This window comes from Ictalurus punctatus, chromosome 22, assembly GCF_001660625.3.
Source record: "Ictalurus punctatus breed USDA103 chromosome 22, Coco_2.0, whole genome shotgun sequence".
NCBI classification, from domain to species: domain Eukaryota; kingdom Metazoa; phylum Chordata; class Actinopteri; order Siluriformes; family Ictaluridae; genus Ictalurus; species Ictalurus punctatus.
In genome coordinates this window covers 9707317-9723448 of record NC_030437.2, presented here as the reverse complement: position 1 = coordinate 9723448, position 16132 = coordinate 9707317, and the positions used below count along the sequence as shown (strand labels likewise).

Sequence of the window (16132 nt, the reverse complement as noted above, 5' to 3'; positions counted from 1 at the left end):
AAAGCCAACAAGTACATGGACTGCAATTTAACTATAGCTAGAAGCTAGAAGTTAGAAATAATCAGGTTTTGGCTCTTGCTGTCCCAAGTTAATCTTGTAAACTACATGTAAATAGCTGGGCTACTGAGCCCAGTTTGTTTGTGCTGTGTTTTGTGAATGTTGTCGTTTAAACCCTTTTACATTCTCTTAGGTTCTAAATTATGTACACTATATGTGTTTGCTTGTATGTACTTCGCTGTGATAGCAGTTGCTTTGACAACCAAACTGTTTAAATTAATAATAATAATAATAATAATAATAATAATAATAATACACTTTATTTTACAGAGTGCCTTTAAAAGCAGCTTCTCAATAGTAATAGTATTTCAGCCTAATTGAGATACTAGTAAACCTTTTTTTTTTTTTTTAAACATTTTACAATGTTTTAAAATAATTTTTTGTGATTTCTTTGTGAAAGTGACCTCACTGTATCTATTTAAAAGTTACAACTTAATGACATGGACCCTGACACAACATTGGTAATATACACACAATGGCTATGTACTTGAGTGGATAGTATACATAAAACTACTGAACACATTGCTGAAAATAATATGGGCATTATACATACATCTGTAGCGATTAAATATTCATGAGAACTCATGAGGTTTATAAATTAGGCCCAGAGGCTTCTTCATATAAAAGGTCATGCTAGTAAATGTCCCACTTTACACAATAACCAATTGACATGAATGAGCACTCACTAGTAGACATATGGCCTTTAAAAGTATTTTCTTTGTTATATATTACACGTAATGCTTTGATGCTAAGCATGCTCTAAATACAAACATGTTTGTATGTTTTGTAATAAGGTTGCTTCATCAGGTCTCTCATTATATCTTTAGAATGTGGAACAAAACACTGCTGCGAAGGACGGAGATTAAATCATGAAGAAGAAGCTGCTCATTATACCACCATTGTTCACAGACTTCACCATTGTGCACAGAAAACACTTCAAATATTTTTTTTTCTCAAATATTACCTTGATTATACAGGTGCATCTCAAAAAATGAGAATATCATGGAAAAGCTAATTTTTCCTGTAATTTAATTCAAAAAGTGGAATTATAAATTCTTTATTCTAATATTCTAATATAGATATTAGATTTTTGATTTCCCTGAGCTGTGAGCCATAATCATCAAGATTAAAACAAAATAAAGGCTTGAAATATTTCACTTTATGTGTATTGAATCTAGAATATATGAAAGTTCAACTTTCTGAATTAAATTACAGGAAAAAAATACTTTTACACGATATTTATATCTTTGCAAATACACTTTTAAATGGCTCATGAATTTGTGAGTTTTGTTTAATGGAACCGAAATGAACAAGAAATAAGGCAAGTTAGTATTTAATCATCAGAAAGTCATGAATCTTCCTGATATTTACTCCAGACTCCTTGTGATAAGTCATACTGGCCATTACTCAACAAAGTTGCATAAAAACAAATGAACAGTACTGTAATGAGCAGTTTCTATACAGTAACTATTAACTCCGGTCGATTGGAAACAAGACTTCGCCCACACGCCTCTTACCAGGCACAGGCACATTATATAGCCATAGCACATAGTCATATTTAATACATGTATTTAATTTATTCAGGTGTAAGGGTACAAACCAATAAAAAGCAAGTACTAGAGGTTTTTTTTTTTTTTAAATAGCAACTATATATAATCACAGCTCTTAATTTTCTCTATTCTTTATACCTTTATTCTCAAAATCCTATATTTATAACAGCTTACGAAGCTCGGTGGTGGCTAAAAGGGACAGAAAGGAGAAAGTTGATCCACACAAGTCAGGAACTGGACGCAAAAAAGTATGTAAAATACCATTAAGCACAATCAGCACCATAATTTTTAAGAAGTTTCAAAAGTTCACAGTTTCAGAATTTCACTTTAGTTGATATTGACGTTGTCAAGAGTCAAAATCAGCAGGCAGATATCATTCCTAGCCTACACAAAACACGTCTTATGGTCTTAAGTAGCCTAGGTTATGTGAACATAAATCAAACCAACCGTGCATATCTTTGTCATCTCAAAGCTCAGTCTATGATGTAATCTGTAATACAGTCACATGTGCACTTCCTTTCCCCTCACCCGCCACAGTCTAAATTTTGCTCGTGAATCAAGTTCATTAAAGTAAAAAAGCCATGACCTAAAGTAAAAAAAAAAGTCATTTATTTGTCTGTGTTCATAGTTTTAGTTGTTGTTTTGAACTATATACAGTACATTTCAAAATCTGCACTTGCATCCGTCTCCTCTACGTGTGCCTGACACAAAGTCACAGCTTTCACCTCATTTAAAGTCTGTGTCAAAGTCTTCTCTGCCACCCTCCTCTGGTTTAACTATTTATGGTGGTTATTTTCCATGCAATTACCCAAACACGATGATTCTGTTATCAGCACAAGCCTAACTGTAAAGGAAAAATAAGCCGATCCAGTGTAAAACATGGAGGACACTTTAAAGCTGTTTTTAGACCTGGTGGTCTAGGGCTTTTTTGATGACATCATAAATCCTGCTAAGCTCAAACCTTGGTTTCCTCTGCCAAGAGATTAAGCTATTAATGCCAATAGGATAAGCCTGAACATGCATCTAAACCAATACAAATCTGCTGCCTGGATAGCATGTAAGTTGACTGTGGAACTCAGTTGTGTGGACCAATTTCATGTTCACACCATGTGCAGCGAGAAAATGTTGGACTCACAGCGGTAAGTCCTGGCTCATCAAAACTGTGTGGGGATTTTGATTAAGTAGATGATTGCAATGAGGTGAAAACACGTGTCTGCAAAAACATGACAGCTGATTCCAGTTACATTTAGGCCTGTCCTTTTTAATCACAAAAAAAACAATTGCTTCTAGGCAGAATTGGTCACACAGCGTCACATGCTAAGAAACACAAAACTAGAACAAAAGCACCTTTAGATAGCATTACGCAGTGCATAATTCAGGTACCTGGCCTACACTAGAGACGTGTGTGCCACTTCTGTCGTAGTGGCACCACAATCCTGCCTCTACTGAACAGAAAAGCACTGTATTCTCTCCACTGAAATTACGTCTCGGTTCAGTGAATCCACTAAAAAAGACAGTGAAAGGGAAGATTGATGTGACTGGCTGTAATAAGAAGCGGCGAAAAACTGCTGGTGCTCTGGAGTCGTTCTGACATGAGTGATTTTTCCCTTTCCACTTGTCAGTTATGTGGCTCTCCAGCTCCCACACATTTAAATGCAGACACACATAGATATACACGCACACATACACACACACACACACACACACACACACACACACACACACACACACACACACACACACACCCAAGAAGCAGAAGGAAAGACCTCAAACCACTCGATTTGGAACACATCCCTGGAGATAATCACAGTGCATAAACGACACCTGTAAACACACACACACACACACCCCTTGGCATAATGAAGCATGTAGAGATTCCCTCTCTGAACGCCTACACTCTGTGACCAAGCAGAGGTGGATAGAGCAGCCAAACACTGTACTAAAAAAATGACTCAGGTAACAAGAGAAATGGCTCTCAAATTCGGAGAAAAAAAATGACCACCGCTATAATAAGTATCAATTTTAAATGTCTATACAAATTCAGTTCAGCTCACTACAAATTCAAGTCTATTCTTTTCTCACCCAAGTACAATGATTTGGCATCCGATGGCTCCAAATGTAAAAACACTACCCAGGCCGTTCAAAACACACACAAACAGTATGCACACACATTATTATATTAAAGGTGGGGCCAGAAAGTAGAATGCTATGTATCCATTCATCCATTACAGGGTCGTGGGGGAGCCTGGAGCCTATCCCAGGGAACTAGGCATAAGTGGGGGATACTCTGGACGATGTGCCAACCTATCGCACACGCCCGTTCACACACTAGAGACATTTTGGAAATACCAATCAGCCTACAACGCATGTCTCTGGACTGGGGAGGAAACCAGAGTACCTGCAGGAAACCCCCGAAGCACGGGGGGAACATGAAAAACTCCACACGCACAGGGTGGAGGTGATATTCCAATCCCCAACCCCGGAGGTGCGAGACAAACATTCTAACCACTAATTAGCGTTTTCTATAGCTACCATTTTGCTGGATGACTTATGGCACCAAGCAAAATCAGCCCTTATGTGGGCATACACTGTAAGGTGTGCATATATACACACATGATCTCTCTAGGTTCCTATGTGCAAAAAGACAGCTTTATGGTCCTTTCACACTGAGCGCGAATAAGCGACGCGAATGTTTGACAAGATGACACCTTTGACTCGAAACAACAGATCCCTATGGAGCTATTCACACAAGGTAGATTGAAGTGATACAAAAAATTAATGCAGGACTGTCTATACCTGAGACAGGTAGAGGCTCACAGGCTTGCCGAGGCGTTTCGATAAAGTGTAAGTCCTTTCACAATATAGCCTAATGTTAATGTTAACGTTTTTAAAGTCCTTATAGCACAGCACTGTTGAATTCTGAATTCTGATTGGTCAGAAGGTGTTGGTTCATTTTCTGTAACACCATGACTCTGAGAGTAGTTCAGACAGGCGAGGACTTTAAAAGAGCATGTATAATAGCTGATAATGTGAAGTTTTCTGTGCGGAGAAGATTTTTGGAAGGAGTCTTCAGTGTCGATGCAACAGTCACAGATAAAGCTGTTTGATTTTCCGACTCAGGAAAGTCAGAGGACCGTGCACTGTGCTCTTGGTAATATGAAAAGCTGTTTTTTTCTTGTTTTTATTAACTTCAAGAGAGAGAAAAAACTGAGAGGCCGATACGTGGCAGTTTATAAGATGGAATGTCATCATATTAAATTTAATATCACATTACTGGTTCCTCTGTGTGTTTTTAAAATATAACCAGGTCTACTACAGTCATAACCACAATAGAGTATTTTGTAGATATCCCACAGCCCTAATCACAGCCAGTATAAACAGTCCTGGTGTTTTCCTGCTTGTTCACAATTTACTTTCAACCACTGAGTGTGTTCCCATTTCTTACTATTTTCTAGTTGCGACCTTGTTTGTGTTTTCTGCTTTTGAGTGGAGATTTGTCCATATTACAGAATTCGTACAGATTCGTACACATAATGAAATTACAGGACTTTCAAGGGCTTTTCAAGCACTACCTTTTTTTTTACTACCATCCATTTTCCATACTGCTTATCCTACACAGAGTCATGAGGGAGCCTGGAGCCTCTCCCAGGGGACTCAGAGCACGAGGGAGGGGACACCCTGGATAGGGTGCCAACCCATTGCAGGGCACAATCACACACACACTCACACACTACAGACAATTTAGAGATGCTGATCAGCCTACAACGCATGTCTTTGGACTCGGGGAGGAAATCGAAGTACCTGAAGGAAACCCCTGAAGCACGGGGAGAAGAGGCAAGCTCCACACACACAGGGCAGCACAGGAATCAAACCCCCAAAGCTGAAGATGTGAGGAAAACGTAATAACCACTAGGCCACTGGGCATATTCTTTATTTTTTCTTTTTAAATTCCAAAAAAATTCATAATAATATTAATAATAAAACAGCCAATTTTTATAAGGTGCCTTTTCCAGCCATGCAGGACTATATTAGCATTTCTCAGGCATTGCTTCGTCTCCACCATAACGTCAGTATACTCCAGGTGAGTGACAGGAGCACTTCTGCCAACAACTTTCAGTAGAAAGTCACTAAATGTCGCTAGATGATGCCGTGCGTTAATTAGCATATTCATTACATCATCGCGTCATATTTGCCTTTCCAATAAAGCTGTTCTCATTTACATATTTTCTGTTTCTGTTGTCAGACAACGAAACAAGTATGAAATAGTGACTGAAACGCGGCCCGTTAAGAGACTACATGTTCACCAGCTGTCACATCCAAGCTGCTGCTCTGCTTAAATCCTGATTTATAGCCACATCGTCTGACAAAATCACCATTCATATAAGTTAAAGACAACAGGTGTGCAGTGATTTCAGTTATATTTACATGTAAAATGGTCGCTCAGAGAGAAAGTTAGAAGCAAATGAATGTGCTGCTCCTCACTGCTCCTCACTGAACAGAACAGCTGTGGAGAGAGAGGGAAAGAGAGAGAGAGAAAGAGAGATAGAGAGAGAGAGAATGACATGCTCGTGGGGCAGTAATGGCCACTCCTTTCTATGGAAAGTAGTTAAGGTTTGCCCAAAAAGTTGATAGATTTGTCGCTAGGTGCTTTTTTTGAAAGAAAGAAAAAAAGTCGGTCTGAAAATTTGACCGGAGCTGTCTCTGTCACAATGAGTGAGTGAATAGCAGGAGAAGGATAAGGAGGAGGAGGAGGAGGAGGCGGAGTGGGAAGGGCTGCAGTGGTGCGTCAGTGGGTACAGTGAGTGAAAGGATTGTATTTGTGTTCTATCAAAAATAAAGACTTTATGTTTTAGCAATTTTGTATTTGTTGATTTTTTTTTTATATAATTCAAGCACTTTTTAAGCACCACTAGATAAAATATGGGTATTTTCAAGGTTTTCCAGTACTTAAATTTCAACAAGCCAAATTCAAGCACTTCAAGCACCTTGTATGAACCCTGATATTACATCGTTTGACCCTGAGGTTTAGAAAAGCCGTAACAACGTAACTTATTTATATCAAACTCCCTCGGGCTTTAGTGTATATACAACATAAAAGATGCCCTCTCACACATTCATACATGCACACAAGAAGGCACACACACACACACACACACACACACACACACACACACACACATTGCTTGTTTCATATGAGAATGTACAAACCCTGGGTATTTACTAAACTTTTTTTTTTTTTTTTTACTATTACTACCCTTTCATTTTGGTTCATTTTAAAATGTAACTTTGCTGTCCTTTAACACAGATCTTTAAACTGGTTCATGTCTCTGGAGAGGAAACCAAACCTCTCTCACTACCTATTTTAAGACAGCATACATTATTTATCCACTTCAAAACAGAGGGGTGATAACGGCAGGTTTGATTTTACATACAACTGAGGGCAAGCTCTTCATTGTGTGTGTGTGTGTGTGTTTGTGTGTGTGTGTGTGTGTGTGTGTGTGTGTGATTAATTCCCCTGATATAGTGGTGAGAAGCAACGCTTTCCGATATAAAAAAGAATAAGAATGAAACCCTAATCACTATTTCATTGATCATGTAAGCATATTAAACAAATCTTTTCTTTACTGCTTTGACTAATCATTCAATTAAAAAAAGCGGTCTTTGTCTACAGCGTTCAAATGTTGAAACTGAACAAGACATGTTGATGAATTGAATTTAAATATGCAAGGAATAAGTATGTAAGAAATAAAACACACAACAGTGCTTGCTGTTATTGGAAAATAATCAATTGCAGGGGGATGAAGGTTTTTTTTCCGCTATAACAGCAAGTGTTTTATTCATCTTACTCTATATGACAGAAATGTTGTACTTTTTATCTGTTTATAGTACAGATGCACTGATGTATCAGCCGATAGTTTAAAAACATCTGAGGGTCAGGGCCGATTATATCCTGTCAATCAAAAGCGGGCGGGAAAACAAATAGATTTCATGCTGTGTGTAAAGAAGATGTCTCTTGTGTGGAATGACGAAAAAACTGCAGTTTGTAAGCTCTGTAATCTCTGCACTGCTAAAACTTTACACCGGAAGTGAGCGGCAGTGAAGCGGGAGTTTCGACGTCGAGTCTAATTTTTAAAAAAACATTTTGCTGCGCTGCTCGAGCTGCTCGCGCTGAATTAAAGCGCCAGTACACCGTTGAAAGATTTAAATGAAGATAAGTTGACAAAAAAGTAGTATATATTGCACAGAAAAGTATATTTGCAGAGTTGTATATTTCATATCCAGTTAATGTTAATATATAAAAAAGTTTATATTATATATGACCAGTTTGATGTAATTGATGAAGTAGAAATGTTTTTGTTTGTGGTGAGTGAATGTGAGACTAACAGGAGTTTTTTTAGAATTCAGTCAATGTTAATATGAATTAATAACGTTCAATAAGTTAAGAAATCTTTCTTTAATCTTCAGAATTTAGTTCATGTGTTGATGTTAATGTGAGTAATGTGTTTCGTCTTTATGAGACCAGTTACTGTGAAACAACTTGTTGAAATGGAGAGAATAAAGTTTTTCTTGGCATTTCCTTCAGAATTGTGGAATTAATTATTATTCATTTAAAAGAAGGCATAAAAGGCAGAACTATCGGTATCGGCATCGGCCGATATCACTCTGAATAATCAGTTCTCGGTATCAGCTGAGAAATTTCATATCGGTGCATCTCTAGTTTATAGTTATTTTCGACGTTGTAGAATGCCCACAAGACAAGTTAGTTACTGCTTTCACTTAGTGATATAACAGCTATAAACAGTATTTCCCTCACCAGCTTTTCTTTTCATTCATGTTCAACAGTAGACAAAGTAAAAAAAAAAAAAACCTCCTGAAAGAAGAGACACCTTTGGTAATATGTTACTTGAGTGAAAGTCTACTATTTACATTTCTATTTGAGTTAAAGTACAAAAGCACCAATCTTTAACTGTATTTAAGTGTCAAATATAAAAGTATTGCCATTTTAGTTGAACAGTTTCTACGACAATAACTGCTACAGTTGCAATCAAAATGATTCAACCCCCATTGCAAATCAGGTTTATTGTCAAAATTTACAGACTTTCAACTGTTTGCAATGAACAAATCAAACAAAAACAATTGAAATAGTTCAACACAATGAATGCTTCAAGAGGTTTTCCCAAATTCAACTGAAAATGCAACTTATAATGACTGTAACATTTGTGTTACAGTCAGTTGTGACATTTGTGAGTCATTCTGGTGTTTTACTTTGCCTATTTCTAGACCATTTCTCTGCACATCACAGAAAAACAGAAACAAAAATTCATGCACACTTTACAACGTGACAAAGGTATGCCGAGATAAATCTATCCATTTCTCAAAATCATAACTACTAATTTTCAATATAATACCTTGGACCCAATGGGAACCTTTCATTCAAGTACATTTCAATTGCTACAAAGTTTTAGTGCCCAAGGTTTCTCTGATCACAGTAACAAACAGAGCTGATAAAAGTGCCACTGCTAATGAAGCAGAACGGTAACTATTCAATAACCAAACTTACTGCCAGCAATGTATTTCCATTAAGAACAGCCATAAAGAACACGCATATTTTATGAGCTTGTGTACAGCGTACAGTAACAATGAGACTGGAAGGGAATCTGGTCACTAAGAAGGCAGTTCATTTAAAGCTGGGTGGCAAATGGATATCATATACACACGCTGAAATCCTGCTTTTAATTCAATTTAATAATGAGAATGTGGAATTTTGAGGAATTAGCAGAGTAATCATCATGATTAATGACATTATCTCACAATATTTTAAGGGTAATGTTTCATGATATGGAATATACTGTAAAGTGAAACAAATGATAAAGAAAACATTTCTGTAAAACAACGTTTAGTCATTTTTTGCTTCCTGAATGAACTGACTGAAAATTAATGAGCTTAGATAAAATGAGCTAAGTTACTCAAAAAAGTCATCCGCTACAGATTACTAATTACTACATTAAAATCGTAATTTGATTACATTACTGATTACTGCATGTAAAAAGTAATCATATAACTAATTACTTTACTTTCACGTTACTTTCAATACCTACAAACTACACTACAAAGTGATTCATAGTTCGTTCAGTAATTTTAGTGAGCGTCAATGTATGACATGATCAGAAAAAGCTGGGTTTATCATAAAACATGTCTCGGGTGTTGTCAGTGTTTGTAGAACTACCAGACTGATACAATATCAAACTTTTCTAACTAGGCTAGTTTGGTGTCGCTAGCCAAGGAGAGACACAACTAAGCTATCAATGTATGTGTTTAGCTGCTACAGTGCCATGCAAAGTATATTATCTTTCCTTATGCTCTGCTCATATCATGTTCACGTAAACTGGAACTCATATAGACATTTAGACACCTTGTTTTCCTGATCAGCATCAGAGGATGTTACTGTTTCAGTTTCAACCCCTTACCTGGTTAAAAAAAAGAAAGAAAAAAAAAAAGAAAAAAGGGTGTATATCCATTTTCCTCACACTGACTATGAGCTAGTGTTTGGCAGAATTGAGAGCCGTCAACCAATAAGACACGAGTATTTCCATGTATTTTCCAGTAAACACAGCTCACTTCTTTTACTGACGTTCAGTTCCTTAGTGACAAACTGCTCCAAGTGGAGAATTATTCAGGGCTAAAGAAAAAATCTTCGGAGCAAAACATGATTTTAAAAAAAAATGCATTTTACTTAATATTGTTTTTTTTAACAATAAATTTGCAATGCAAGTAACATAATTTTATTGACATCAGTAACTGTAATAAAATTACATAAATTTAAAATATACGTTACATTCCGACATTATCAGAAAAGGTCATTAGATTACAGTAACAATGACCAATGACCAATGTAAATAACAGTGTCTGATTGGTTGAATACATTCTTGGCTTATTTATTTTATTTGGAGGCACACTGTTTATATGCATCATTTCAAAGATTAACACAATTAATGTGACCAGTAATGTGTTTGTGTCATAACGACCACCTCCTAATCAGGAATAAATGGTCACATTGAGTCAGAATTTTTGGATCTTTTGAAAGTGAAGCAACTGGGACGGTTTTTAATACAGCTGTCTGTCAATCTTGGTTTCTGTCTCATATTTGCTTACAGAATTTGCAGATATTTCCTGGAATCCATTCTTCTGTCTACCTGTGCAATTTTTCCTGTGCCAGTACTTGCCACACAGCCCTAAATTATAACCCACATGTTCCACCCCATGCTTAACAGTTGGAAAGTTGTTGTTTTCATCAAATCCTGCTCCTTTTTTCTGTCTCTAACAATACCTTTTTATTTTATTGGTCCACAGCACTAAAATGCCTCTGGTTCATCTAGATGATGTTTTGCGTACTTCAGATGTTGACTTTTGGGAAGAGGTTGCAGGTAAGGTTTCCTTCTGATGATTCTTCCATACAGATCAAATTTGTGCATGCAACGCTGCACAGTAGAATGGTGCACCATCACTCCTGTGTCAGCTAAACCTTCTTGCAGCTACTTGCTGTCATGTGGGATTTGCTGTCATGTGGCATATAGGGATTTGTCTTTGCTTCGCTTTGCTGTGCTTTGACTAATGACCAACTCTTTCACCTTCTACACAAAATGGCAATGGGTGCACTTTTAAGTCAGAATAATGGTAAGTTTTATTCCGTAAGACCGCTATCTATTATCTATTATTGCATCTCGTTGCCCTAAAAGTAATATTAAATACCACAAGATAGCACACAGCACTGTGACAAAGTATCAAAGCCACCAACAGAAAACAATATCATATCAAGTATGTATTTCCTCTCCCAGCTGAAGTGTACAAAAGAAATGGAAGAAATATGAAACATTCATTTGAAATTTAAAGCATATAATTATAGGCAGCAGCTTCCTGTCATTGAAATAAGTCAGAAAAAGACATTTGGACAAAAGATAGCCTTGAATTTATTATAAAGGACTGAGTCATTTAGCAAATGCTGCAGTGATATTTAAACCCTGATCCATTCAGCCTTGTACTGTTTCTCTCTTTCACAACACTGTTGGTTCAGCACCAGATCTGAGGACAGCTCCTTCAGCACACATTTTTCTACACCACGAGCACACTGAGCATGTGATCTAGCTTCAACTGTACAAAACATCTTCTGAGTGTGTGTGAAGACCTGCGCCTGATACTTGCAACAAGAAATATTTTCTGTCATTGTGCAATTCTTTATACTAAACAGAGATAGTGCTTGGACCTTCACATCGTTGCACATTCATAAGCACTGCAGTAAACGTTATTCATTTGTCATTACTAAGAGCTCACTAAGAAAACTTTAAGGGGTGTTCTATGTAGTATTTACGGTACATACAATCTTAACCTTTATGGCATCCATTCAGTACTATTTAATTTGTAATTATTACAAACATGAAAAATACCAACACATCACCATACCAACAATATTTCAGAAAAGTGTATAGTGTAATCATTTATCAAGATATCAGTGTTATATTGCCCAGCCCTAGTTTAAAAGTTAAGGATAAAAAAATTACAAATATACTACAATGTTTTTCATATAAAGACAACGTTATATAAAGTCTTATCCACCACCACTGCTTTACGAAAGTTGTATGCAACTGACGTTCATTTGTTGTGAAGGCACAATATAGGCACCCGTCAAGTAATGTTATCCAAATATTATGAAGTCTCGCAAAAATGTGTATTAAAGGCACACATATAACAGCTTGTTGCATGATTCCCTCTGATATTCATTTCATCACACGCTCTCAAACTCCAGAAGACGTGTTAAGAATGCATGCATTTACCCAGGCCTCATAAACTCTTTATAAACATAGGACCCCATGTGTGATCTGTAGAAACACTTTTACCTGTCGTCATTCTGAAACGACTGATCCCCCAAAAGCAGGTCTCTGAAGCGGTAGCGCGGTGGGAGAGGAGGAACCTCCGAGTCCACATCGGCCATCTTCAGCGCCGAGCTGTCCAGAATCAGTCCAGTGTTTCCGATGCTGGTCTTTTTAACCGTTTCAGCAGGCGGCCTGACAGAAAAAAACAAACATGAAAAACATGCTGACAAATAACAGAAATGTCATGCAGAAGCCATTCCAGCAGCACTGGCAAAATTCTACACAGCTGGAACGGGCAGTGACTGACAATGACATATGAGGTGCAGAATTTGTAAATATTTTGCTATAGCGTCCTGCTCTCTTCTGGTATACTGCACTCACATGTGCTTTGCTAATTGAGATGCATGTTGATTGTTTGATGGAGTGCACTTAATGACTTAAGGAAAAAAAAAAGCTTTAATATGTATATACCAGTGTTTAATGGTATTGTGAAAAACGTTAATGCCAGTTCTTACGCAGACGTCTGCACACAAGCTTATCCTGATATCTGAACACAGAAAGTGTGCAAAGCATTAAGATTGTAAGTGCGTACCTGTCACCAGGGTTGGATGGGCGCTGTGGTGGAGTCATACTCGCCTCTGGAAACAGAGACAATTGTTAGTTACTTCCATAAAAAGACAGTCCATTCAGACAAGTTTTATGAATGAATAACTGACATTATGATGTAAAATCCAAGCAGATCCCTTCAAGACCTTTTTCCCCCACGTTCAGTCAATGTGTTAAACCAATTTTCATTTAAGGTCCGCCGTGCAATGTGTGGTAATTTCCGTCTCTGTCTATTCAAATGTGAAGCCGGTGAATCACCAGTAATTACATCCAAGCAGCATCCTGGTATATCTCCTAAGCAGCACCTCCAGATACACTTTTACCAACAGCCTGCCTTTTACGTAATTATAGGTCATTTCTGAAAGCATGTTTAATAGACGGTTTACAGGGAACAGCCCGGAATTACACCTTAAGGCCAAACAGGACGTCTGAGGACTAATTTTCATTGTTATTATGTTGTCCTTGTGGCAAAAGGGTAGACTGCAGCAAAGTAGGTCCTCTGTAATTTCTAGAATGTTCTCTGCATGTTCTCCTTTGAGTGCCCTCAGGTGGGTGTGTGTATGTGTGTGTGTGTGTGTGTGTGTGTGTGTGTGTGTGTGCGCGCGTATGTATTGTGCAGAGGTGAGGCGTGGGTGCAGGGTGACTTTAATGGCAGAGGTGTAAACAAAAGAGCAATGTGTTGCTGAGCGTGCTGTATGGATTGTGTTTACACTTTGGCACAGACAGTCGCAAAAAGACTTGAGTGTCAGCACGCAGATATATGGTATTCATTTTTTAAAAAGTAGCTTGGGCAGCTTTGAGAGGTACCAGCGAGGCTGTTATGTTTTTTAATTTCGAAGCAGTAATCCCTCTGCAGTGTGTCTTAATAACTGAGAGGGAGAGATGCCAGAAGGGGGAAATGTGTGATAATTGAAAATGTAAAATGATATCAAATAGACATAGTGGCTTCACAGACACAGTCACAGAGCACTCAACAAATATTGGCTAATTTGCTTAATTGATTTATAATAGGCTGTTTATCGCTTTTTGTATAATATCCATAGTTGACTGGGAAAACAGTCGACAGGGGTGTGGAAAAGAAGTACACGCAGCACGCCTTGAAATAAGTCGTGACGCCCTGACTCTGGACTTAGATCCCATCTCTGAGAGGTCTGATACTCTATCTGATTTATGCAGAGTTGAATCATGTTCATTTAAATCATGTATTTTGAAACAAACAAACAAACAAACAAACAAACAAATCCCAGTATTATGAACTAAAAATTAACTAAAACTCTAAACTAAAGTTCTGTACTTTTTCTAGTATATTTTCTGCACCTTTAGTGTCTATCCTTTATCTGAGAAGATGCATGTGTTTAAAAATGTTTCAAGGTATATCAGTGGTCCTTAATGTCCAATGTGTATATTATATTGTTCACGTTTCCAGGCAAAAGATACATACTACATGTACAAATGATGTTTGATGATACCACGCCAGCGACAAGGAAATTTCTGAGCGTACATGAAGCCAGTGCAGTAATAATCATGATGTTGCCCCGAGGAAAACAATTCATATGTTCTACAAAAACAACTTCAACAACAACAACAACAACAACAACAAAAAACAGGAGCTTCGCCACGTCCATGCCAGTCCCTTCAGCTGACAGTGAAAAGAAATAATCTTTAAAGTGATCTGTGTGTAATTATCAGCAGACTCCCTCCATCATTCAACTCACAACAATATTTCATCGCTCTCACACTTTGTCAGGTTCAGAGGAGAATAAATGGTGGTTTCATTACGCCAGTGATGCACTACTGCTGTTTAATCTAATACCTCAGTAAATCATTTGTGTTTATCAACACATCCAGTGTTTGTAGGTTCTGGGATTGAAAGGTTCTGGGTTCAAAACCCACACTGTTAGTGCTGGGTCTCAAGTGTAGGTCGCTTTGGATTAAAAAAAAAAAAAAAAAAAAACCGAACAAAACAAAAAACAGCCCAGAAATGAAATGAGCAAAGGTAGTAAGGAATGTATTCTAGAGCTGTGAGCTCTGAGAGTTATGCGGACAGTTATCTGTAAGGTTTTGATAGGCTATGTGTGAGATATCTTACCTGGCTGTGGCTGAGTGCGCGGTCCCATCATTGTAAAGAAGCGTCCTGGTGGCGGATACAGCACCACACATTTTCCTCCAAATCCGCAGCTTTAAGAGTCCACACAGGACTTCCTATCGTAATGTCCTCTCTGTGGCTCGATGTCGGAGTGAATGCATGAAACGGGTGGGTGACGACCCCGAGTGGAGAAGCTACACAAGCCCACCGGGTCTAATACAGCATCCAGCATCTTCTCTCGAACCCTAGTGGTGTGAAGACGAGCTGCTCATCATTACCGGCTGAAACGTCTTCCTTCATTTCTCCCATCTGTCACTGTATGGCTTTGAAGGTTTACACATCACACAGTCATTCAGGGCACTAACATGTAGCCTAAGTGGACTTGAACTGGAAATCAACTCCTCCTGTGGGATTCGATCCAAAAAAAATACATATAGATCCTTTGCTTTGAATTCTGCTTTGGAAGAAGTTTTCCTCATATGAGTCCAGTACGACAAATATACCTGAGGATCTGTCGCTGTTCATTTAAAAAAAATAAATAAATAAATAAAATAAAATAGAAAAATGTAAAGATAGAGGGGGAAAAACGCAAAAGCGCAAGGTCTTCCTTCAGCGTCCTCTCGGTGCGGTAAAAAGACGCTGGCTGAAACCCAAACGACTGCCTCGTCCCTTTATAAGTGCCCTATCTAGTGTTAGGATAGCGGTTTATCCACACTACAGAGTGCACAGCGTGTCCTGTATTCTACACATTTTGGGATTAGCCTGCTGTCACTTCTGTACATGACTCTCAAATGGCTCCCTAGCTTAAAATAATAATAATAATAATAATAAGCTTCAAGTGCACTAAATTTGTCCAGCATGGAGACATTTAGGATTCAGCCGCTGTCACCTCTGTATAGGAGCGAGCTAGAGGCTTGTGCTCGTCCTAAAAGCTTGACATCTCGTTCAGAGTTGACAGCGCCATC

The 16132-nt window shown here is 37.9% G+C and overlaps 1 protein-coding gene across 3 annotated transcripts in view; it reads right to left on the bottom strand.

Moving 5' to 3' along the window:
- Positions 1-15868, bottom strand: part of kcnt1b (potassium sodium-activated channel subfamily T member 1b) — a 96494-nt gene extending 80626 nt beyond the window's left edge. For all 3 annotated transcript variants that reach the window (XR_008393201.1, XM_017452517.3, XM_017452519.3), the window contains exons 1-3: positions 15171-15868; positions 13068-13113; positions 12500-12667 (exon numbers count right to left, since the gene is read on the bottom strand). Coding sequence is in view for 2 of the 3 variants with exons in the window: in XM_017452517.3 (XP_017308006.2) it covers positions 12500-12667; positions 13068-13113; positions 15171-15201 (245 nt within the window). In the remaining variant the exon portion in view is untranslated. The remainder of the gene's footprint in view (positions 1-12499; positions 12668-13067; positions 13114-15170) is intronic.
- Positions 15869-16132: the final 264 nt, after the last annotated feature.